General features: G+C 40.7%; 1 protein-coding gene across 2 annotated transcripts in view; it reads left to right on the top strand.

The window, feature by feature from the left end:
* Positions 1-24,648, top strand: part of Glis3 (GLIS family zinc finger 3) — a 426,677-nt gene that overhangs the window by 319,093 nt on the left and 82,936 nt on the right. For both annotated transcript variants that reach the window (XM_031390036.1, XM_031390037.1), the window contains 2 exons: positions 11,856-12,017; positions 16,233-16,343. In XM_031390036.1, the coding sequence (XP_031245896.1) occupies positions 11,856-12,017; positions 16,233-16,343 (273 nt within the window). The remainder of the gene's footprint in view (positions 1-11,855; positions 12,018-16,232; positions 16,344-24,648) is intronic.

Raw genomic sequence — 24,648 nt, 5'->3', positions numbered from 1 at the left:
CCCCACCCCACCCCACCCCCCGCCATTGTGGACTCCCTCTTTAGAGTCTTTCACCACAATAAGCTCTCCATTCTCTATGGTGTCTTATTATAGCAACAAAAAAGTAACCGATACATGCCCTCGCTTAAATAAGGACAATAAATGCCAGATAATTTAGGTACATAATCTATGATAAGGATGTTGTACCATGTAACGTTAACCGAGAGTTTATGTGTTAAGTACTTTCATGCCAGGTTCTTGGGGAGAAGAAGATCCTAATTAAATCTGGCAATGAGATAAAATAACAGAAGGGAAAATACCTTGAAAATAACTCACTGTATTCTTTTTACATTTTGGAAGGATGAGAAACAAGGGTAGTATTAACTGAATGCAGCAATTGAGCGCCCTAAATGGCCAACTGCATATTCTTACCAAATGCAAACTATCTTAAGTATTGGGATGTTTACATACATCTCAAACTTGACCACCCAGGGCCAGATTTTACTTAATTGTTATGATAAGTGGATTCAGTTCCGCGGGGGGCGGGGGGGGGTGGAAGACACTTTAAGGATCAGAGCCTAGAAGGTTTGGGTCCTTCTTTCTACCTCAGAATTGTAGGGATCAAACTTTGTTGCAGGCCTAGCAATGATTGAGTAAGAGCACGGTCCCAATACCTCAGAGGTCATTACTGAAAGGAGTTAATAGATCCAGGGATAGTTTTTTGTTTGGTTGGTTATTTTTTTATACATGAATAAACCAAGTCATAATGAGGAAAGGGACAGGATGTGACAGCAACTCCCTCTGTGACTGAGAAAGGAAAGCTTCAGATACTGGGTGACATCCTAGAGTCATTTAAAATCAGAAAGAGGAGGCACCTCAGGCAGGAGACTTGGTAAGGCTTTTGTTTGTCATGTTCCTGTCAGGTGTGTGCATAGGGGAGCTCAGCCTTGAATGAACCATAGGGGCTACTGAGGCACTAGGAGGCAACTGAGTGAAAGGTTTTCATGAACCAGTCTGGATGGTCACAGGGTCTCCATCCCAGGTCTGTGGAGCCACCAGGCAGAGACACATGTATGCAGGTGCACATGCACATCACTCTGAGGTTTTTGTCATGCCATGAGGACCAAGGCAGGATTCTGAGACCATCCTTTCCGTGTCTGTTTCCTTTTAAGTGACTAACCATAGGTGGCTTTTATAAGAGATGGGGGTTATCTGTTTAAGCGATACATAATGGAAAAAGGTGATTTTATTTTATTTTTTTTATTTTTTATTTTTTTGTATAAAAGTGGTGTCAGGCAAACTTCCCTGCCTCTCTGGTCTTCCCTCCTTCCATCATAATGGTGGAGAGTTTGCATTTGAAAGTGAAAAGGCTTAAGACATCATTTTTTAATCCCATCTTTCCTGCCCACTTGCATTTCTTCCAAAGCTTGTCAGGAGCAGATCTGGAATAGCAAGAACCATTAAAAATTTGGCATATTGCACTCCGTTTTTTGGAATACACTTAGTGTGGGCCAATTTATGGTAAATTATTCTCTTCTCTCTGTGTGTGAATTTCCTCTTCTTTCTTGGCAATTTTCTACTTGCTTCTGTAACCCTGTGTGCACGCATGTATACACATACACACACATACACACACACACACACACAATTTATTGCAGAGTCTGTAGAATCTGTGTGCAAGTGTTTCAGTGTGTGCCATAACTATATCCACAAGTACATATGCACATATTTGCACCTATGTGCCTATATGATAAGCAGATTGACTTAAATAGTTTGTCTCAGAGGCTTGTGTTGCTGAATGTATGTTAGCACACATTCTGTTTCAACCCACAGACACTTTCTCAGTCAAGAGTTGACAGAATTCAGCAATCATTTTGGGAAACACCATACTAAATAAATATATTGTTGAACGCCGTTATACCAAGCATGCCAATTCTTAATGAAGCTGAAGCCAAGCAGTGACATCTCTCATCATTACAATCAAAGACTATTAATTACTGGGTAGCCAGGTCCACTGACAGTGCGAAAGCTGGCATGAAGGCCTTGTGACAAACACTTTACCCAAACACAGCGTTCCCAGCTATTATGTGGTTAGGACCTGCAACCTAAGGTCTGAACTGCTGTCTCCCATTTAGAGAGGATGGCTGGAGAATGGTTGACAGAGGCATGGCATCATGGGAAATTGTTGGACCTGCTCATTGGGGATTCTTGAATCAGGGCAATTCAGGGCAGAGACCTAAAGCATTTTTCTTCATGAGAAACTGATGAGTGGCTGCTCCCTGGCATATTGTAGAGCATATTAGCTTGGTTTAAAAGGGCAATTTAAAACAGTCTCTTTTCCTTTATGGATGAGGAAGGCACACGTTTATATGCCTTGAATTATTGATAATAACATGTTTCCAATGTGTTAGTGTATGCTTAGTTCAAATTTGGAGAAGAGTGTGGTAAGAAAACAGTCCATTCACTTTTCCAGTATTGCTGACAGTTTCTCAGAATATGAATAAAGGAGTTAATCCAGTACTGCCACGCGCGCGCGCGCGCGCGCACACACACACACACACACACACACACACACACACACGCACGCTGTCAAATAGAACCATGTGTTGTAATTAGTATTTTCTCCACATGGATAGATAATAATTTAATTAAATATACATTTTGCAGTAGTTCTATAGAACATCAAAATCCAATATTTAGACCTCATAAATGTATTTTATAGCTTCCAAGAGTGGCTTTTGATGTTATTGCAAATAGTAACTAGCTTTCTCCCTAATTAAAAGGCCCTAATGAGTTCACTACACAAGGAAGTCTAGGAAATCAGTATGCTTTTTCTTACAAGGGTTCAGTCTCCATTTCATTTAACATTTATTTAGCAAATAATGCAAGATCACTTTGAGTATAAGCCAAGCACCATACCTAGGGTTGGCAATAAAAAGATTAGCAAGACTCAGTTCCTTGTCCTCATAAAGCTCACAGCCCAATGAGAGGAACAAGCAATCCAATTAGTTTGCCTCTGTGTGCTGCTGGAAATAAGCAGTGTGGTGGGCATGTGTGGGACAGATCCGAGTGTCCTGGTTAAAGCCTAAAGAGGAGCCTCCCAGAGGAGGTGGCTCTGTGATTCTACCAGCAGAGGGCGCTGCAAGGAGAAAAGCAGGAGGAAAAGAAATTTAGGGCTCAATGAGGATTGGATGGCTGGGTCACACTAGAGGCAGGTAGGGGTGTGGGTTTAGAGAAGCAGGAAGGGCCCTGAGACAAAATGCTAAGGTTTAGGCCTTTATTGCATCCCTTGCCTCTTTCCTTTCTTTGACCTGCAGAGTGAGTGAGCCAGCCAGCCAGTCAGTCCAGTCAGTTTGTCTCTCTGTCTCTCTCTCTCTCTCATGCTTTTTTTCCACCTTTCTTTTTATTTTTATTAGTTCTTTCTTAGAAAGCATCCATCCCTATCTGTCCCCTAAATAAATGTTCAAAATGTATTTCTGAGGCAGACTTGCAGGAAAAAAAAATGTAATATTTATTGCCTAAAGTACATCCCCATTGTTCAGCTCTGATCTTTGGTACACAGAAAATCACAAGAAAGTATTAAAGCTAGCTTGGCTTGTGCCCATCTCATGGAATATACTAGAAGAATTGGTAAGGCATAATTGAGCCTGATGTCTCTCCTGTGCCATCCAGAGTCTAGGGAAATTCTGGGTGTTCAGAAATCCAGTAAGGCCAGGCCCACTTAGGGAGCAGGAGTTGATCATTGTTGATTGTCCGGCCATAGTAGTTGATCAGTACTGACTTTTATGTTAAAGTTTGAGAGCGCCTTTACCACAGAGAGGCAGACCATTTGAATGTTACTTTTATTGGTTTACCTTTCATATATTTCCCAGAAGCATTGTGCTTGATGCCATGTGTAGGGAGCAGGCAAAATAGAGCCTCCAACACATAAAGAGTCTCACATGTGCATGTATCAGTACAGTGTTAGGAGACTCTGAATTTCAAGCAAATCATGGTGTCTGTGAGTGCATGGGGTTACAGAAAGATTGGGTGCCTGCAGGTTGTATAAACATAATTTCTGTTGTTTATTAGTATGACTTCATATAATATAGATGGATATGCCTTCATCAAGGATCAAAATTATACCTAGCTAAGTGGTACTCAGCAGCTACATAGAAAATTAAATAATTTAATTGCTCTTAAATAATTTTATATACAACTAGTTTCATACTCATAGATGTATATTTGTTATATTGGCATATATCCAATATGTGTTTATTGTGATCTTGTCAACCCATGAAGAATATATGCTCTTGTGGGCAGTCACAGTTTGCCTGGTGTCAATGGCAGCTATTAACAGGATCTCCACAAAACTAGTGTTTTATTGTTTACTTTGTCAAAGGAATAGTAATTTTCTTGAAGTTGTAATTTTATTACATTGTATTGATAGAACATGGTAATATAGGCCTATGAGTCTATCAAAATGCTTATATTTGGTGAGTACCTGGAAAGGGCTTCTTCATCCATTTCACACAGCTGTGTTCTACTTTTAACACACTCCTTTTGTAGCTGAGGGTATAATGCCCACATTGAGGTTCCCTTTGACTCCAGCTCCTTTCCGTTGTTACAAACTAGACACTTGATAATTTCCATAGAAGTTCGGTATGGTTCAATTGTTGTCACAGAAGCAACATAGTATCCCCCACAGTGTCACACAGTCTCTGCAGAATCATTTCCCAGCTTCATCTTACTTCTTTCAGTGCCTCGGTTAGAGTACCCTCTTAAGGTCAGCTGTGACCCACAGCCCAAGGTGGTCAAAAGCAGTGAATCACCTTAAACCAATAAAGATCATATATGTGTACCCATGCAGGTGACCTTTGCTTTATACAGATTTCTTACTAACCAAGAAACAAGAAGCACAGCAAGACGGGAAAGGACTATGAGCTGGTTAATGGATTCATTTTGCACACCAGAATAACAGGGAAGGAACACTGACTGGAGCCTAGTACTGTTTTGGAAAACATTACTGAATGGGTTTTATGTTAATTCTGCAACGTTTTTAATGGTTCCAGAAAATCTGGATAAATGAGAACCATAGGCCACTTAAGGATGGTGGTTGAGGGGTACATACCGAATCTGCGACTTACTGGGCCCAAATGCCATATAGCTGCTTTTTTTTTCTTCTGCTTCCCTTAGCCAGACCCAAGAGCAGTCAGACCCTAAGGACTGTCAGAGAAAAGGCAAGCACAGATCTCTTTAGATATCAGGAACCTTCAGGAGCTCAGTCTCAGTAAGTTGGGAGCAAAGAGAATTGTCAGTGTGACCTTCAGTAATCTTCCAATGAGGCCACTGTTACTCTGTACAAAACTTCAAAATACAAAATCAGTTAGTCATTCCCTCTTAGCAACTGGAAGGTAATGCAGACATCCGTGAGTATGGTGCTGGGAACACAAGGGTGATTGAGCTGTCAATACAAGTAAGAATATGCAGAGATGTGGCTTCTCTCATCCTTGCCCGTTTACTAAGCTGAACGGAACAGAGAGCTGAGAGGAACTCAGTGATGCTTGGTGAACCAGACCTGGTCTCTGCAACACTTCCTGTAGACTGATGCGGTGAGCAGTAAGACTTGCTGGAGCCTCGGAGCTAGTTGGAATACCCTGGGAATGGATACTGAGTGGAATGACGCCAAGCTAGAGTATCCCCAGATGGAGATTCACTGAAGGGAGTTCAACCCTGGTGAGTCCACTGGGTTTTTGCAGTCTTTCTCTTTGAATCTGCATCCTTTTTATTTTTATTTTTATTATTTTAATTTTTATTTTTTTGGTTTTTTTCGAGACAGGGTTTCTCTGAGTAGCCCTGGCTGTCCCGGAACTCACTCTGTAGACCAGGCTGGCCTTGAACTCAGAAATCCACCTGCCACTGCCTCCCAAGTGCTGGGATTAAAGGCGTGCGCCACCACCACCTGGCTATCCTTTTTTGATTTAAATGGACTTTTCTTCTTCCCCTTTCTCCTTTATTTAAAATTAGGTTGTACTATTCTGTGTTTGAAGAAAATAGACGACTCTTTTTGGCTCATTTAAATCAAGGCATTTTCTTTATTCTTTTTTTAGTTCTAATGTTTGTTTCCCCTTTTCTAAACTCCACCACACTGTACACTGTAATTGTAAGGATCATGAAGTGTCCCAGGACCTTGTATCTCCAAGTATAATCTCTGAGCATTGAGCATCTTCTGGCGCTACCTGGAGACAGAAACAGACACGCTTACTCTCCTCTGGAAGACTTAATGCAGCTTAAGACCTCCATGGGACTCACGTGCATATAAAGTTGAGAAGGCTCTCTGTTAGCTGAGTAAATTCATCAGAGTTCTCAATGTCTCTCAGATGTGTAAACTGGACTGCTTCACTTCCTTGGGCTTTTTCAGAGTCACAAAAGAAATCTTACACCCTTTGAAGGAAGCAGTTAATCCAAGGGGACTTGACCTCCTAGACTTACTGTGGAAGTCACCCTGACTATAGCCAGGGCATCAGAAATGCTTGCTGACTTTCCATGGAAGCCTGTCATCTCTATGGTTTTGGGGTGGTGTGTTGAGATACAAACTAGTACCTAATTCATCAGTCAGTTCTTACTGCATAGCGCAACGGCAGCCAACACTAATGGGATTAATTGGTCTTGACTGGTGGAACTGTAAACGTGTGTTCCTCCAAGGGTCATAAACACCAAGCCTTAATTGAAATCAAATGTATATTTCAAAAAGTTTTCCAGCATCATAGACTTCTTTCTGTTTGGGTTTTATTGATATTAGCAATAGTATAGAAACCTGATAAAGAAGGTTCACTCTTATTATTGCTTTGAATACAAACTTGTCCTTCTTGGCACTCTAGGTAGCTGATTAGAGGAGGGGATAATATTCGACTTGATTATTGGTTACACATATGGAATAAATCCCATTTTAATCATGTCTAATGAGTCTTTCATTTCTAGAACCTTACACAAAAGCTTCTAATAGAAAGAGAAAGTAATATTTCAAAGGTCATCTGAATGTTACTGAATGTCAACAATCTGTAATCAAGCCAGTATATATTGATGATGATTGCAGTCCGGTCTGATTCTTTAAATATGAAATAATTTTCTAAATTAGCAAAGCTATGCAAGCTAAGGTTCTATAGGTCCGAGGGAACTTGAAAATGTCTAATTAAAGATTGTTACTTAAAACCAGCATTAAACAGATTTTTCTTAGAATGAGGCATCATACTATGAAGTATTTTCAAGGCCCATGAGATTTAAAGTTTTGTTTTGGAGAGTTTCATGCACTGTTCTCCTACAATTCTAGTGAAACACGCAGATGGAAAATGTCGCTCCCTTCCAGTGCTTTTTCTCGACTGGAGACTGTCATGGGCAGTTACAGTGTGGGGTGTTTACTGGGCAGAAGGCCATGGAAAGAGCTGGTTAGCACACCTGTTTTAGAACCAGACATCTACTTGGTAGTAGATTTGAAGCTGGGGGTTGCGAGAATTTCTAAGGAGAGCTTAGCATTCTGGGAGTTTTGTCTCGTTTGCTTGTGAATGGTGGTTACCCTATCCTTCCTTACACAGGTGATGTTCCTTGTAAGTCCTAGGGTAGCTGATGCTATACAAGTTCAGATGACTTCACCTGAGGTAGAAATGGTGGACTCTGAAAACACTTTCTGTCATTTGATTTACATAAGGAAATAGAGAATGGTAGGGTTTCTAGAGCATGGGTTCCCACTCATGTAGATAGGCCCTAGCCCTAGAGTGTAGCTTCTGGGGTCCTTCTGGCCATTACCCTGAAGATACTGAGTCTGGTCTGGGCATCATGGCTCTGAGGGCCTTGTTAACTAACTGAGTGTGTAACCTGCTAGTGTGTATCCTCCCCAGTGGGTCACCTGTTAGTGTGTATTCTCCCCAGTGTGTAAACTGCCCAGGCCTCCATACCATCTTCGCATGAGTAAACGTTGAGTTTTCTTCATGTTTACCTCCTAGCAGCTGTGGACCATGCTCATAGGGTTTGCTCATGGGGCAGATGCTATTTAGATCAAATTAATAACAAAGAGAGACTCTCTGACTAACTATTCGCCAGATCCCATGTCCACTCTTCCAACCGTGCCATTGCTGTTTTTCTTCTCTTCTCTTTTTAAAGACTTATTTATTCCTCCTTCTTCCCCTTTGAACTCTTAAGTGTGACTGTGGTTTGGTTTGCTTCATCTTCCTGTATTGTATCTGCTCTTGAATTGGGGACAAATCAGGACCTGTGATTCAGTTATGAGTTACTAGTCTTTGGCTTTATGACTGCAGAGCCAATTCAGGAAGGAGGCTCCATGAGACAGAGCATTGAGGTTTTGCAAGCATTGAACCACAGCAGGGATAAAGAGCAGCCCATTGGCACTGTATACCTTAGCTCTCTGGGCATATCTTGAACTTGGGAACTACACTGAGAAAACCTGTGACTCAAACCCAGGAAATATTCCTGATGCTTCTGACTTTCTCTATATTCAGGTTTTCATCTACCAGGTTCAGCACCTTCAATAGCTTTGTAAAAGTCATGAAAGATAATAAGATTAAGAGGCAACTATTTTCCCAAACGCTCCAAGAATCCACTTTTCGCTATTTGGGAAATTATTTCTTGTTATCCTGCCTGAATGTTAGCTTATTTTTAAAGCATTTGCCTTCAACTGAACTTGCGAACATAGGGATGAAACTGCCTGAGGGAGAGGAAATTCTTGTACTGAATTACAGGGTTATTCCCATAATGGATGATAACACTTCATTATAAAATTGTTTGCTTTCAAGTTCCCTCCAGATGCTGTTAGAGAAGCAAATGGCACCGCAGTTCCTTCCTCTCAGAGAATCCACTGCAAAGTTCACTCAGGTGGCTCTGACTGCTCTACCCAGCCATCTGCCAGTCCTCAAGGACCTGGCTCTATAGATTCTAAAAAGGTGTTTTTGCAAAGAGAGTGAGTGGTTAGTGTCTGTTAGGAGCTCCTGCATCCATGAAACTGCCTTCTGAGGACTGCCTCTACACAGACAGTTCAGTGAGCTCACACCCTGTCTTTAGTCATTTCCTCTGAAGATACTGCTATGCTTCTCGCTTCTGGCCACCCTTGTTACAAAGGGAACCTCTAATTTCATCTAGATATTCATTGATTTCCAGACTGTCATATTGCTGTCACATTCTATTTGGATGCCCATGTTGTCTTTCAACTTTGCATCTTCATGTAGGTAGGGTATTCTGGTCCTCATTGGAATGCCAGACTGATAGACCAACCAACCAACCAACATTTTTACCTCCCTCCCTCCCTCGCTGCTGCTTCTGCTGCTTCTGCTTCTTCTGCTTCGTCATCTTCTTCTTCTTTTCTAAAAAAGATTTGTTTTATTTATTTTATGTGTATGAGTACACTATAGCTGTACAGATGGCCATGAACCATCATGTGTGTGGCTGCTGTTGAACTCAGGACCTCTGCCGGCCCACTTGCTCTGGCCCCACTGGCTCCAGCCAGCTCTCTCCTGCCGTAATTCACTGCATCTGTCTTCAGAGGCACCAGAAGAGGGCGTCTGATCTCATTACGGGTGGTTGTGAGCTACCATGTGGTTGCTGGGATCCGAACTCAGGATCTTCGGAAGAGCAGTCATTGTTCTTACCCACTGAGCTATCTCACCAGCTCCTCCTCCTCCTTCCTCTTCCTCTTCCTCTTCTCCTCCTCCTCCTCCTTCTTCTCCTCCTTCCTCTTCCTCCTCCTCCTCCTCTTCCTCCTCCTCCTCCTCCTCCTCTTCTTTTCATGTTGGTTGTATTAATAATAGCAATCAGTTCATTTCTAAGCAGACATTTAAATGGACATTGACTAGAAAGGACAAGGAATTGCTAGCTTCATGTATCTCATATGTGAGCACATGGACAATTTGAATCACGCCAGCACTTAGCTGGGTTTCTCATGATGTGGGGGAAGTGTCATATGTATCTGGCACCCATAGAAAGCCTATTAACTAAGCTGTCACTGGTCTCCACTCTCACATCAATTTCAAAACAGTGTAGCTTTCCCTGTAAGGGTTGAGGTGACTGTAGAAGGGATAAGAGATTGGAGGCCACCTAATTCTGGGTTTATCTCACTGGAATTAGCCCCAGAAAGACATCTGCCCTACAGAAGAGCCTTGCTAGGATTGAGGCTCCAGGCTCAGCATGGCCAAAACCACAAGCTCGTTTCAGACCTAAGTGCACTCTGCCAGGTGATTCCAAGCAAAATAAACTGGGCTCCAAGACTTTGCTCTGACTCTTCATTCAGAGTGAACCTTAAAAGCAGACATTTGCTTGGCAGAGACCTCTTAGCTATGAATTAGGAGTTAATTTAGAACTCTTTGATCCTTAAACTTGAGATCTGTTTGAAAATTTGCAGAAATAAAGCCCCATAAACTCCAGAACCCCCCCACCCCCAGTAATTTGGCGTTATTATACACTTGGCTGTGAAAAAGTCGTCAGCTTTGTCAGCATTCTTCCTTCGTTCAGGCTAAATTTAATTTTTTTATGTGAAATAGAAATCAGGAAAACACCGAAAATTATTTTAAGCAAAATATCGAAATTGAAATAAACCAACATATGTCCGTGAGACATGTATAACTCTCAATCAAAAATAAGTGCAACTTTCATAAATTTCTTAAAATACTCCAGTATGCAAAATGTGATCAACTTAAATAGATGGGGTGTTGTGACATAGTCTATTCTTTCTACTTAGTTCATCCTTTACTTAAGGGTGAAATTTCCAACTATTGAACCATCCTGACCAGAGCCCTCATCAGCAAGGGAACCAGGGCGTTTCATGAGGTCCTCGAAGCACATAAGTACCATCGACTAGTTTTGAGTGGAAACAGCCCTTGTCATACGGTCTGTCCTACTTTTACCAATGTCTTTCTGTCCCATTCCCACTAAAAACATACCCCAAACAAACAAACAAACAAAAGCCCCGTCACTTACAGGCTTTCCGAATACATTTTCTTACTGTCACTTTAAATATTTGCATCACTTTGACCCTATAGTAATAGCTGATAATTTCCCTGAAGAAGTCATTAAATTAATGGTGTTATTAACTACAAACACACATTTTTTTAAAAAAAAAAATCAACCTTTTATCTTTCTCTTATTCATAGCTAGGTAATGCAGATTTTTAAAATAAGCAACAATAATAAATTTAATAATAACAAGAATAGTAAGTAGTAGTTTATTTGAAATAAATTAGCATTAAGTGAATTCTATATCTCCTAGCTATCTTTAAAAAAGTATTTTGAACACTCCTCAGCTTGGTGTTACCCTACATGTTCACACTTGCCACACATTTGGAAGTTGCAAAACTTAGACATATCAAGGACATACCTGACTGACCGTATCTAGTGGTCACCTGCCGTCCCCATCATATATTCTTAGACCTTTCCTGCCTTCTTTTTCTGTCATATAGATCACTTTAATTTTTCTTGTTAGTTTTTTGTTGTTGTTAATGCTCTTGTTGAAAACTTTCATCCTTCCTGGTCCCTTCTATGTAGACCAATTTTGAAATAGAAAAAGTGTGTTAATTTTTTTTTAATAAATCTTCAAGATAAGACGCACTACTATGTTTCTATTGATTGAGCCAGATGGCTCACAGTGAATATTCTCTGACATAAGTAATCACAGAAATCAGTTTGGGACCAAAATCTGGTATGGAACGTGGCATGCATGTGCTGTGGGAAAGATGCAATTCACATAAACATATGGGTATTTTTAGAAGCAATATTTGTTACTGTTTGGACTTAATTTCATTTTACTGTTAGCTTAGTACAAACTCATGGTTGTTTTTCTTCCCTCGTCTCAGGCATCTGGGTTCTACTCAATAACTAAGGCTTGTTTTCTTTCTGCAGTTCGAAGGCTGCAAGAAGGCCTTTTCCAGGCTCGAGAACCTCAAGATTCACTTACGGAGCCACACTGGTGAGAAGCCGTACCTGTGCCAGCACCCAGGCTGCCAGAAGGCCTTCAGCAACTCCAGTGACCGTGCCAAACACCAGAGGACACATCTCGACACTGTAAGGATGGCATGGGCTGGCCACCTTCCAGCCTCAGCTGTGTGCCAAAGGGCCCCTCAGATGGTAGGATGGTGCAGGTGTTTGCTTGCTAGTCTTAAGGTCACAGAGGGCAGTGCCAAGCACAGAAGGAAAACACAGGGAAGTGTCCACAGGGCTGCCCTGGGTGGCTGCTTGGTTTTTTTATTTTTGAGTTGTGAATTATGCTGTATATCAGAACTTTCTAGGACCAAGGGTTCTTTAACCCCTTCTCTGTAGAAAGCAGAAGCAGTCCAGGAGCTAACATACACTAGGTGTTGGCACACAGTGTGGCCGCTAGAGATAATTAAAGCAATTATCACCATATCAGGCTGTACCAAAATAGGCAATGTATGCAACTGGAAAGAATGTGAAGTACAGGGTTTATGTGTTGAGCCTGTTCTTTTCCTCTGGGCCTAGCCTCTCAGCCAGCATGGTGTTCAGCATGAATCTAGTCTTTTGCTTTAGAAACCATCTGTTATTTTCACCTGCAATTCATCTAAAAAGACAGAGCAGATCTTTCCCCGGGTTCATTTTGTACATGTGTTTTCTGTGTTAACAGTCACACATCTTTTATATCAACCTGATGAGAACAATTGAGTTTTATTTTCACACCCTAACTCCTTTACTGCTGCTGCATTTGCTCCTTGCAAATGCTGTCTATATAACTTTTGTCTTTTTATTTCCTCCCATTATGTTGATAGCACTCCTTTGCATCCCCGAGCTTTGCAGCCATTTTCTTTACAGGAGGCCAGGTAGATGCTGTGTAATTTCACTTCACTTAACAAAGCCGTTGGGATAAATCTATTATACACATCGCGGATCTCTTATCCCACGTTCTTGCAAATAATGTATTCATGACAGTCCTTTCTCAGTGTTAATGTTCTGATGTCTATTATTAAACTACACCCGAGTTTGCATTTTGAAAAGATACTATTATTTCCACACACCTTCTCATACATATTTAAGATTCTTCTGATGTTATAGTTGACATATTTATTACCCTTTTTATATTAGTCTCTGTTAGTCATATTTGTTGAAGTCATTTTAGCTTTGTATGTCATATAACCTTTCTAAACAGAATTATCTCCTAATATATGTATAAGTTTGATGGTTTGTCTGGTAAATACAAGAAACAAAGTCAGTATAGTATGGGAAGAGAAACAAAGCTTCCCTGCTTGAGCCAGGTGGAATTCATTGATCTGTTCAGGACTACTAGAACAGAATATTAATACATGAGACATGCTAAAGTTTTCAACATACAAAAATAAGAAAAAAGTATGTTAAAGTGTCTGATTTTGTTGTATCAGAAATGGTCTTGCTGGGCGGTGGTGGTGTACGCCTTTAATCCCAGCACTTGGGAGGCTGAGGCAGGCGGAGTTCGGAGTTCGAGGCCAGCCTGGTCTACAGAGTGAGTTTCAGGACAGCCAGGGCTATAACAGAGAAACCCTGTCTCAAAAACAAACAAACAAACAAACAAACAAAAACAGAAATGGTCTTGATCTTATCTAGCATATTTTATTTTCCAGTTTGTCATTGAACCATATCATGGAAATGTGACCATTCATAAAGAAAAATCGTCTTGAGAAATTGTCCCAGCTACCTAGTTCCCTGGAGTTTCAGAGCTGACCTTGAGAGCACCTGATGTTTCCAATACCCTTCTTTGATGCTAAGTTTAAATAATCACACAAAACATTTTGTATAGTAATTAGAAAATTAAGAATATCTAGCGGTTTAAAAAACTTTTAAATAAAGCTGCCTATGATAATGATTTTGACTTGAATTCAGTACATCTTTTAGAAGCCAGACTTTTTATCATTTTAAAAAGATTTTCTCTATTACACTTGTTTAAACTGTCATTTTTCTTTAAGATCCAAGGTATCTTCTATTTCAATGCTTATTTCCTTTAATAAATTGATAAACTTTTAAGAGCATATTGAAATTAGTCGCTTGTTTTCCAAAGCAAACTGTAGCTGTTTGAAGAATTTATAACTTAAATTTAGGTTCCTTTCCACTAATCATTCCTTACACAAAAGCTGTCAGGATTTTTGGATTAAAATATCCTTTCAACTAAACAGATTCTTTATTCAGGAAAATGGTTTTCCCACAAAGATTATTGAGTTCATTATAATAACTCTGTAATTTTTCTTAATACAATTTCTCTATTAACATCTTAAATCTAAACAAGGGAAGTAGTTACTTAGGACAGCTGTAAAGTAATGAAATCTATTTTCTGATGACATGTAGTATGCCTGGATAATCAGAGGTAGAATGATGGGGATACCACTACTATTCACACTCACACACCCGAGCCTGAGAGCTGTTTGGGCATCCTGGTCCAAGATGGCAGACACAACAGGGAGGGCTCAAGGCCAGTTGTGAGGACTGGTTATAGTCAAGCTTTCTCTAAGAGTACGTCAGCATAGATTGCTAGAGCACAACAGTGCTCATCAAACTCCTTCCCTGAAGCCTGCTCTCATAGTCAGAGACATGAGTGTGTGTGCTCATGTTGAAACTACTAATAAGGATGGATCTTGGCTGTTTGCTGCTCTGAAGTGAAGGCAGAGTAGGGAAGGCTAGTTCAAGAAAGCCTGATGAATCAAGAAAAGATTCTTAGGTTAAAACAAAGTCTTTGTTCCCCCATGGAACCTTCTTAGCAAGTGGCTTTTGCTAATACTTGCTTACTTTTTAGAAAGGTGAAGTAAGGGCCTTGTTCCTCTTCTTCCAACATTTAGTGTTAAATTTCTTAGAATTTAATACAGTGCACAGCACATTCTGGAAGCTCTGAAACTACAGGGAATTAGTTTGCTGGAACAATTTCTCAAGACAATTTTGCTTTACGAATGGTCACGAATCTTACATAATCTTAGGTAATCCAGTCAATCAGAATCAGTCAAGAGCAGTCAACGAGTAATTACATCCAATATTCAAATTAGGAGTTTCAAGTTAAAGAATATGCCATGATTCTATCTTGTTCTTGAAGTGAAAAAAAATGCCAAAATGTTAGTGAATTCTAAACATTGTTTCCAGTAAGTAAATAGGAGCATCCATATGTCTACTCAGATGATGATAAGCACATGAAAACAAGAGTCTGACAGAGTAAGGGTAGCCATGCACACTCTGCTCTATGGCATAACAGACTTCAGAGCCATCAAGAGAAGAATCCAGATGTTTCTGAAAATGTACAGACCAAGGTCTCTGTTTTCATGGTAGATGACAATTCATCTCTGTTCTCATGGCAGATGATAATTCATCTCTGTTCTCACGGTAGATGATAATTCATCTTGTGTGTACAATTAATCCTGTTTTGGTTTTGTGTTTTTAAGTTCTTGGAATAGTTGGGAGATTTTGGTTTAGCTTGTAACCCAAGTCATTGTCTCCAAAGCTTTGATAGGAACTTTTATCAGTAATAGGTGATAATGTTGGTGTCAGAATGGATTTGAGTTGGTCTCTCCCTTTCCTCTCAGTCTTGTATCATCCATTTCTACTTAGGTGCCAAGAACTTGGGGGCATCCCTCACCTGTTCATATACCTCATGCCCCTCTGCTGCCACGGGGGAACTGGGATTGACAGATTTGCACCCTTATCCTTCAGCCAAGGGCTCATTCACATACCTCAGACTTCTTCACTTCTCTGTGACTACTAATATTACTGTCCCTCTGGCCAAGTGTTAATTCATATGTTGTTTGAGACCTACTATTTCTTGCTCACCTTGCACTAATTTTTCCTTCTTAATTCTTTCCCTCTCTTTCTGAATCAGGTACCTACCCTCTGAACCGTACCCAGTCTTTTCTGGACTTTTCTACAGCTTCTTTACCTGAGCCCCTAAAGAATCTGTTTACTATTTATGACAGTACCAAAGATTTTCTCAGGGAAACGTAATTGTAAGTATGTAATTATTAATTCCCACATTAAAACAATTCCACAAAAGATTTTTATGGTTACACTAAAATGTAAGGTAATCTCTTTAAAAAAAAAATCAAGGGTAGGGCATCTCTGTGGGGCATTTTTAAAGTTTACTCTTCTTATCTCTCTGACACCGAATTCCTGGGTGTTCTAATTAAAATGCATGAGTATTACCCAGCACTTGATATCTGTCATTCAGTAACAGTTCTTGCTCTGAGCAGTCTGAATGAAGCCGGACCCTGATACCTTTACAGTTTAACCACAGCTTGCTGTCTTTTTCTCTTTCTCATTCAGAAACCTTACGCTTGTCAAATTCCAGGCTGTACAAAGCGCTACACAGACCCAAGCTCCCTACGAAAGCACGTGAAGGCCCATTCTTCCAAAGAACAACAAGCAAGGAAAAAGGTAAACTTCAGAGAGTTTCCCAGCCGGGAAAAGCACGTTTGAATTATTCTTGCAGTGTCCCGAGTTTCTGTGTGGCATTGGAATCTTTGCGTTTGAAGATGTCCTATGCTGGATACTGAGGAGAGAGGTCTCCCATGAGGCCCCAGCAAGGCTGTAGTTGGCACAGCTAATACAGTCATGTAAAAATTTCTGTGGAAGCTTGTATATGAGAATTGGAGAAAATTAATGCCAGCTACTAACTCCAGGAAATGTTAATAACAAAAAGCTTTTATGGAAATTTCTGGAAGCTCTTTCTGGAGAGAAAGACTTTTTCATACAAGTACCAGCTAGCTCAAATAATTTCCCCTCTAAGGAAGGACTTGGGTGACTCTCTTGGATCGGAAGAGACCATTCCCCATGCTTGGCTTGAGGGAAGCTAGTTGATAGGTACTATATGCCTGAAATCAGGGGTGGAGGGGACAAAGTACTGAACTTAAACTGGCCTTGAGATCAGTGTGTGATTAATGCAGCTTTCAAAATCTGCAAATATTACAGTGTTAAAGGTTTGGAATAAATGTCTAGGGTCATCTAGCCGTCCTTTTTAAAATTGGTTTTGGGAACTTCACACAGTACCTCAATTGGCTGGCCAGAGTGGCCTTCCAAACATGTGAGACAGGGAATTTACTGTCCTTTAACTAATTTAATAACTGAGTTTTTGTGGGAATGTAAGGGGGTAGGTGCATATTCGTATTCTTGTGTGGGTGGACACACATGTGCCCACACCTAGAGGTAGAGGCCAGAAGTCACCTTGGCTCTTGTTCCTCCAGAGCTGTGCACTTGCTTTCACACCCACCTCTCAAACAGTGAGTTCACAAGCGTGTGCCACCATAGGTGACTGATCACTCAGACTGAGCTGTGGTCCTCATGCTTAAACAGTAATCACTTCATCCACTGAACCCTATCCAGCACCCAAGCTTTTAAATAAGTGAACATTTAGTGATGTTCTGTCCATGGAAGAAGGGAGTTGCACTAACTTGGTGTTTTTAGTACAAGGGTATTTGGGTCACTGTGTCTTCTTGTCAAAATGGTGCATTTTTTTCATAATTTTTTTGGCATTTGACATTTGGTGTTGGGAAATCCTGTATATTTGTTTGATTGTTTGTTTGTTTGTTTGTTTTTTGACATTGAAGATCTTCTGTCTGGAGGTAGTAGCTTGAGTGCCAGTGGAGGGCTTATAGAAAGAAAGTTCTTAAACCAAGCCTTCCTTTTGAGAAAGAAAACCACTCAGCTACAATGACTTGACAGATACACTTAACTACCTACAAAGCCAATCTTATAAATCAATAGTTACAATATTTTTTCTCTAGAAATAGATTTAAATCTCTTCATAAAATAAATTGTTATCCAGGACCATTTGTCATGGGCTAGGTATGATTTGAAGTTAGAAAGGCAAAGGAATTTTATTTAATGTAAATAAAATTGAAAAAAATAATGCCTTGTCTTAAAATAACCCCTTGTCACAACTGGATCCTCGAGCAGAGTCATTGTCTATTGGTTTTGTCATTGTCTATAGCTTTTAAAATTCAAAGGAATAAATTATTCATTTAGCAAAAGAAGGTTTTCATTCTAAATCTGACCTCCAAGTTGTTCCTAATAAAGTGGGGTTTTACTAATAACATCAAGCTTATCAGTAAAATGAGTGCACCTTCACAGAGCCTACTGCCAAGGCATGGAAGAGTATTAATCACCTATAGAGACAACAGTAATGATGCTCACAGGTATGCAAACACGCAGGGTGTTTAGAGATTGTTAAAGATTTTCACTGTGGAAGAACGGTGTGTTTTAGCCTCCTATAAAGTGAGGGTAGTTTTGATTGTGGGCATATTTATTGAAACACTGATCGAAAAAGGAAAGCATTGAGACGGTAAGGCATGGCTGTATTTATAGTTCTGCAGCCTTAGCAGGCAGTCCAGGGAAGAACTACAGCCTCTGAGCAGTCTGCTGCCCTCGTGTCAGGCACTGCAGCCCTTCCTTCGTTCTGATTTCAGGGCAGTGAAGTGTTCCCTCATGGCTTTGCTTTGCTGCCTGCTCTGTTTTGTGCAAATGGTTGAATTGGACTTCACTGACGTTCTCTAACTTTTTGGCTCAGCCCTCAGTAAGAAATGTACAGTGTTTACTTTTCAAAAACCCCTTCTAAATCTGTGATGGTTAATTCATGACATTAAAATGATGTTGCTCCATGTAACAAAAAGAAGCTGTGTCACTCCCAAGAGAGGCAGCTGCTGATAAACACCAAGTCAGCCCTTCTGTGCTGTTAAATTGCATGCCGCTATCCCAGTGTGTTACATTTACATGGTACAATGTTGTCACTAGACCTTAGAGAGCTCCTAATTGCTCACTCACGTCAGGACTTGGTATTTGAAATATTTCCTGGCATCAATACTTATGAGAAAAAAAAGAAACAATAAACCTTTTAAGGCAGAATTAAGATTATTTACGACTTTAATTAAAAATTGGAAAACTGGCATGATTTCAAAAAGGACTTTACAAAAATGTGAATTCATCAAAAATAACCATAAAAATTCCAAGGTGATAAAGGCACAGTGGAGTAATGGTCCCAGCCATAGGGAATTGTTTTGCTGAAAAGAATAAAACTCTATGCTGTCACACCCTGTTAGTCATGGACTTGCTTAATATACCCTGCCTGCCCGCCTCTCTCTAATCCTCTCTTTAACCTCCCCCCTAGATGTTAAATGACATTATTTTGGTCTTAACTTAGCCAGTTTTATGAGGCCCAGCTCAGAAATCAGGTTCAGTAACAAACACCCATAAGGTAATGTCTATAAGGAGAAGTAAGTTGCTCCTGAGTGGTGCCCTGGCCATAGGCATATGGTCTTTCCTGATACTGACACATTCCACCAAAAAATAAGATGGACCTGGAATCTTAGCCAAACCTTTTTCAAGATGTTTAAAGAAAGAAGAAGCAAAGAACAGGGGATCAGAGACACTTAGGGTTATAATATGCAAAGAGTAGTTTCTCTGTTTGCAGAAAGCAAGCATACACACACACATACCACACCTCATCAGCCAGCAGGCACCCACACTTGATCATCTGATGTGTGTTGCGGTTCTTGAGTCCTTTGAAACAGGGGCACACTGATAAAATGAGTAGCCAAGCCTTCAAGCCACCAGAAAAGGTCTCCATTGAGAATAGAATTTAGCCTCCAGAGTAAAAGGCACAGAATCTGTCCTTCAATTCTTCCCGATGCGTGAGTGAAATAAGAGAAGACTAGGGCAGATGAGCCACTTGAAATTCTTCTCAAGGCTGTGAGTTTTATCAGAATTTTTCATTTTCACCTTGGAAGTACCATGAACATGGTTTCCTTCAACCTTAGCCTGTTGTCAAAATGGACTTTAAAAAAAAATGAATACAAGCAGTACATGATAGTTAGAGGTGACATGAATCTTCATCTAATCCGCACTCCCATAAAGATTCTAAACTTTATATGAGTTATTAATATTTGTTAGACATTGACCCTTGTTTGGCTGAACATCAATGATGTCCACTTTTGCGACCTCAACACAAGCTATTGTGATTACCTACATTTATATTTCGTACATAGAGTTAGTTCTGTATTCTGGCTATGCAAAGGCAGCTTACTAACGCAGTTTTATTTTTCAAGTGAAACAGCTAATTCTTTAGACTGTTAAAAGCTGCCATCTTTCCCCAGAATCTCTTCAGAACTGTAAATGTCATGGAGGAGCCCATGGCTCATTTTGCATTGTGTAGTTCTTGGAACCATGAGAAGGTAGATGGAAATAATACTTTCCTGTAAGTGGGAGTTTGCAGCAAAATGACGAATGGAGCTTGCTTTTCCCGTTAGTTGTTTTCTGCTTCCATAGACTATATGGGGTGGGGGTCTTAGTCTATGAGGTGAGGGTCTTTGGCAGGTTGGGTGTACGTTCAAGTCCTCCCCAGATTTCACAGTTTCTTTTTATTATTTGTCCTTTGTTCCTTTACAGGAATCAGTTAAAATCACTAATAGATATTAGCAATTTAGCCCATACCACAGTTTGGCCTTAGGATGAGCAAATCCAGCTCTGCTTTGGTAACACTGCTCTAGTGGATGTGTGTAAGGAAGATTCTGTTGTAGGGGTGATGTTCAGTCAGCACAAAGTTGCCTTTTTTAACAAGCTCACAAACATCTGTGTATCATTCCATTGGTGATAAACGGTGATAAACGACTAACTTCACACCTCAGAATAATGGTGAGACACATCTGGATCTCTATCCTCCCTCAGCTGAGAGATACTCTTGCAAGAAAAATGTTTGGTTAACAATAGTGATGAGAATAAGTACTTATATTTTAATGAAAAGCATCCTTATACATCATCACAAATTCTAACATATATCGACAATGATTGCTACTTGGAACAAGTTGCCTGGTGGCTTTGATGATAACCTGGCCCAGCATAATAGTACGTTTATTTTTGAAGCATGCTGCTTCTACATGATGATTGGGGCTTCTTAGAATAATCCATACTTCTAGGAGTTGGTGGAAGACTTGAGAGAGGTTGTCTTCAGTCGGAAAGACCAGTGATAAAATAAGCGTGTGTCCTTCATACCATCAGAAGAACTGCATTCATCTTTACAGGAAAATATATGCTGCCATCTGTGGGATGATGGCCCAGGGTCTTAGCTGTGATGAAAGTTGATACCCATGTGCTGCTACTGAAACACATTCCATGGGGAATGTTGTTAGATAAATTTTATTTTGGTTTGTGTGTATAAGTGCTTTGGCCTGCATATATGACTGTGCACCATTTTTCCTGGTTCGGAGGTCAGGAAAGGACATTGAGTACACTGGACTGGAGTTAAGGTTGTGTGTGAGCCACCATGTGGGGAGTGGGAACTGAGCCCAAGTCCTCTGCAAGAGCAACAATCACACTGAAAGTCCTCAGGGAAGCGGGCACACAGAAGAACTTTTCCTTCTCAGTGACTCATGAAGCAACTTTTCAAGTAGCCATCTTACGCGTGTCTGAAAAGGTTCATTTATTACATTTTGTAAGTATTTATTAGTTACCTACTGTGTGCTGGGCACTTGTTAGAGCCATAGAAACAAACACATGGAGGAGATGTATTTTCTGCTCTCAGATTGGCATTGCGATGAAGTTGAGCACACAGGAAACTGGTGTGGCAGTAGTGCAAATAAGGACCACAGAAGGACTGATAATGGGATAGGTATGAGGTGACATAGTCCAGGAACTGAGCAGAAGGGCACAGATATTACCTGTTAGAAATTAGGGAAAAGTACATTTGTTGCAGTATTCTAGAAAACTACTGATTTCAGCCCCAATACTGTATTTCCTGTTTGAGCTGACTTTCAAAGAACCCGGAATTGCTAACACCTTTTGAATTGTCTGAGTCATGTTAGGGTTTTTGTTTTATTTGTGTGTTTATTTCTTTGTTTTTGAGACAGAGGTACCACTGTGTTGCTCAGGGTGGCCTTGAACTTGGGATCTTACTGCTTTAGCATTCTCAGTTCTGGGACCATACATAGATGTTGCCACCACTTTAGCCTTAGCTTAATTGTCTCTTTCTTCAGCCTGTCCTCATTAGTTGGAGTGGCATGAAAGTGACAGGTTCTGGTTATCAAGGCTTGTGGCTTCTACTTCCAACCACACAGCACAACTCAGATGGTCATCATGCGTGATCCTTTGAGTCTGATTTGCCAGTGAGGTCTTGGCTGCTCCTGACAATTTTGAGTGACATGAAACTGTCTCTGCACTCCTAAGATGACAGGTCTCATAGAGACATGTGCTTTCAGGGCAGAAGAGATGAGTGTGATGTGTCATGCTCACACATTTCCTTGTGACATGGTACACAGGGTGTCTTTGCAAATGTCAAAGGCTGTGAAAGGAGTAAAGTCTCATCTTTTAGTCCTTGAAGCCACTGTTGTTGTTGACTCCGTCACTAAACTTTGTCATATGCAGTAAGGTCATTTTGTTTCTATACCTACTGAGATCTCTTACTTGGAACTAGAACCCAGCATATAAAACAAAAGTGCTGGTTGCCTCCTGTCATTCTGGCAGACCCCATGAAGAATGAGGACCCTCTGGAGGTGCCTCACTGGGCAGTTTCAGGCAGTCCAGTGCCCAAGCACAGCTACGTATGGCAACAATTTTTTTCCTAATTGATTTCCAGAAAGAACTTCCTACATTTTTCATTTTTTCTTGTGATTGTGGTGAAAATTATTTGGGGGAGGGGCATTTACCACAGAGTCTTTGCAGTCTGAACATTGTGCTTAAGCTACCAAGAGACAGCCTCATGTTGCCCCTCCCAGGTGTCTCTACTCTTTGTCTCAGCTTCCAGAGCACTCAAGCCCCTTTTCATGGTTAGTGTCCCGTCTGCTAGTTCGTGCCTGTCTTCCCTTCTCAAGCTTCAGCTGAACTCTGTCTTCTCTCTCCCTGGGTAATACTTTTCACATTGTTTGTACCTTGGCCCTCTGAGCTGTGAGGATTTATTTTCAGGGTGACTTCACACAAGGACTTGGATATGCCTGATGCAAAAACTTTTCATGGCAGATACTGGGCAAATGGCCTTGTCCCTGCCGTGTTTGGATTGGACACCGGGAGATACTAGCTTCTTTAAACAGTGCCTAGGTTTGCATCGTGACTTAACAAGTTACATTCCTCCAGTTTTTCCACTTTCTCATCTTTGCAGCTAGTTTGAAAGGCAAACACTGGGCCCCAGAGGTGAAAGAGAAGCCGGTTCAGGAGGAAAGCATTGTTGTGTCACGTACCAGCCATCCCCGGCAGCCCATTGTGACTGACAACAGATGAACAATGTCCTTGGACACACTTTCCTCCTTGAGAATTGAGTATTCTTGGAGGAGCCATCTCTCAGAGATTGCTGCAGCCTGGCTTTCAGGAACATATGGCTGCTGCAAAAATGGCTCATAAAAAGGAAAGGAAATGGACCCAACCCAGAGGGAATTAAAGTTTAAACCCATGATGCTCATTCCTGCCCAAGGGTTATTACCTGAGCTTTCGTGGGATGGATGGGGATGGAGAGTTTGAGGAAGCTCAAGAATGTTCCCCCAAAGATATGCAAAACAATTTTTTTTCTTTAAAAAGTTTCCCTGGACTTCACTGATAGAAATTAAGATTCCATGGCAAAAGCAAGACACCTAGTGAGAGCCTTACTTATGACTTTGGTTATAACGACCTTCCCTTAAGACAGTACCCCATTAAGAATATTTTGCCTTTTTTGCTCTTGAATAGTGACTCCCCTAGCATAGAATTTTAAAATATTCAAGTTATTCCATAGGTACCTTCACAACATTTCTGTGTGTCTGAGATTGTGCTATGTTTGGGTATATGAAATAGGAAGATACACTTCTTTCCCTGGGGGCAGAGAGGCAGTCTTAGTTGGAGCTTCTATTGCTGCGATAAAACACCATGACCAAACACATCTTGGAAAGGAAAAGGCTTATTCCTGCTTACAACTTTCAGGTCACTGTTAAAGTTGGGACAAGAATGGAAGGCAGGAACCTAGAGGCAGGAGCTGAAGTAGAGGGCATGGAAGGGTGCTGCTTACTGGCTTGCTCTTCTTGGCTTGATCAGCTTGCCTTCCGATATAATCCCAGAGCACCTACCCACACATGGAACTGCCAGCTGTGAGCTGGGCCCTCCCACATCAATCATAAATCTAGACAGTGCACCACAGGCATAGTCATAGGCCATTCAGTAGGGGAAGTTTTTTCAATTGGCATATGCTTTTCCAAAATGACTCTAGTTTGCATCAAGTTGACATAGACAGCATGGATATTCAAGCTGGATTTTGACAAGATGGGCTAGTTGTGTTGCTGGTTAACTGGAGAATGGGATGAGACTGTAGGCAATGACCAGAGTCAGGAGCTGATGTACTTTTAGAGGGTTGGAAGGAAGCAATCTGGATTGAAAGGAGAGAAGACTGAATGTGAGTGGGGTGAGGGGAAAGAACAAATTAAGAAAACTGCAGAGTTCCTGCTCCTTTGGGTTGATTAGCCAGGGGCTTGGAAACATACTCTACAGGGTAAAGCCTCCTCCAGGAAGCGCGAGTTCTTAAATCTTTAAGATTGATTACATCAGACCCACAGGGATTATCAGATAATGGAGTCAACTGACTGAAGATACTAATCACGTTCACATAATGTCTTCACAACAATATTTAAATTGTGAACGTTTTATTTACGAGGGTAAATTATAGCCAAGACAAGACATAAAACTGACCATCACTAAAGTCCATTATGATGAATTTTAACTGTGGTTCATTTGTTCATTT

Source organism: Mastomys coucha, unplaced genomic scaffold, assembly GCF_008632895.1.
Source record: "Mastomys coucha isolate ucsf_1 unplaced genomic scaffold, UCSF_Mcou_1 pScaffold21, whole genome shotgun sequence".
NCBI lineage: Eukaryota > Metazoa > Chordata > Mammalia > Rodentia > Muridae > Mastomys > Mastomys coucha.
The sequence above is the reverse complement of the archived record's forward strand: the minus strand, read 5'-3'. Positions and strand labels throughout refer to the sequence as shown.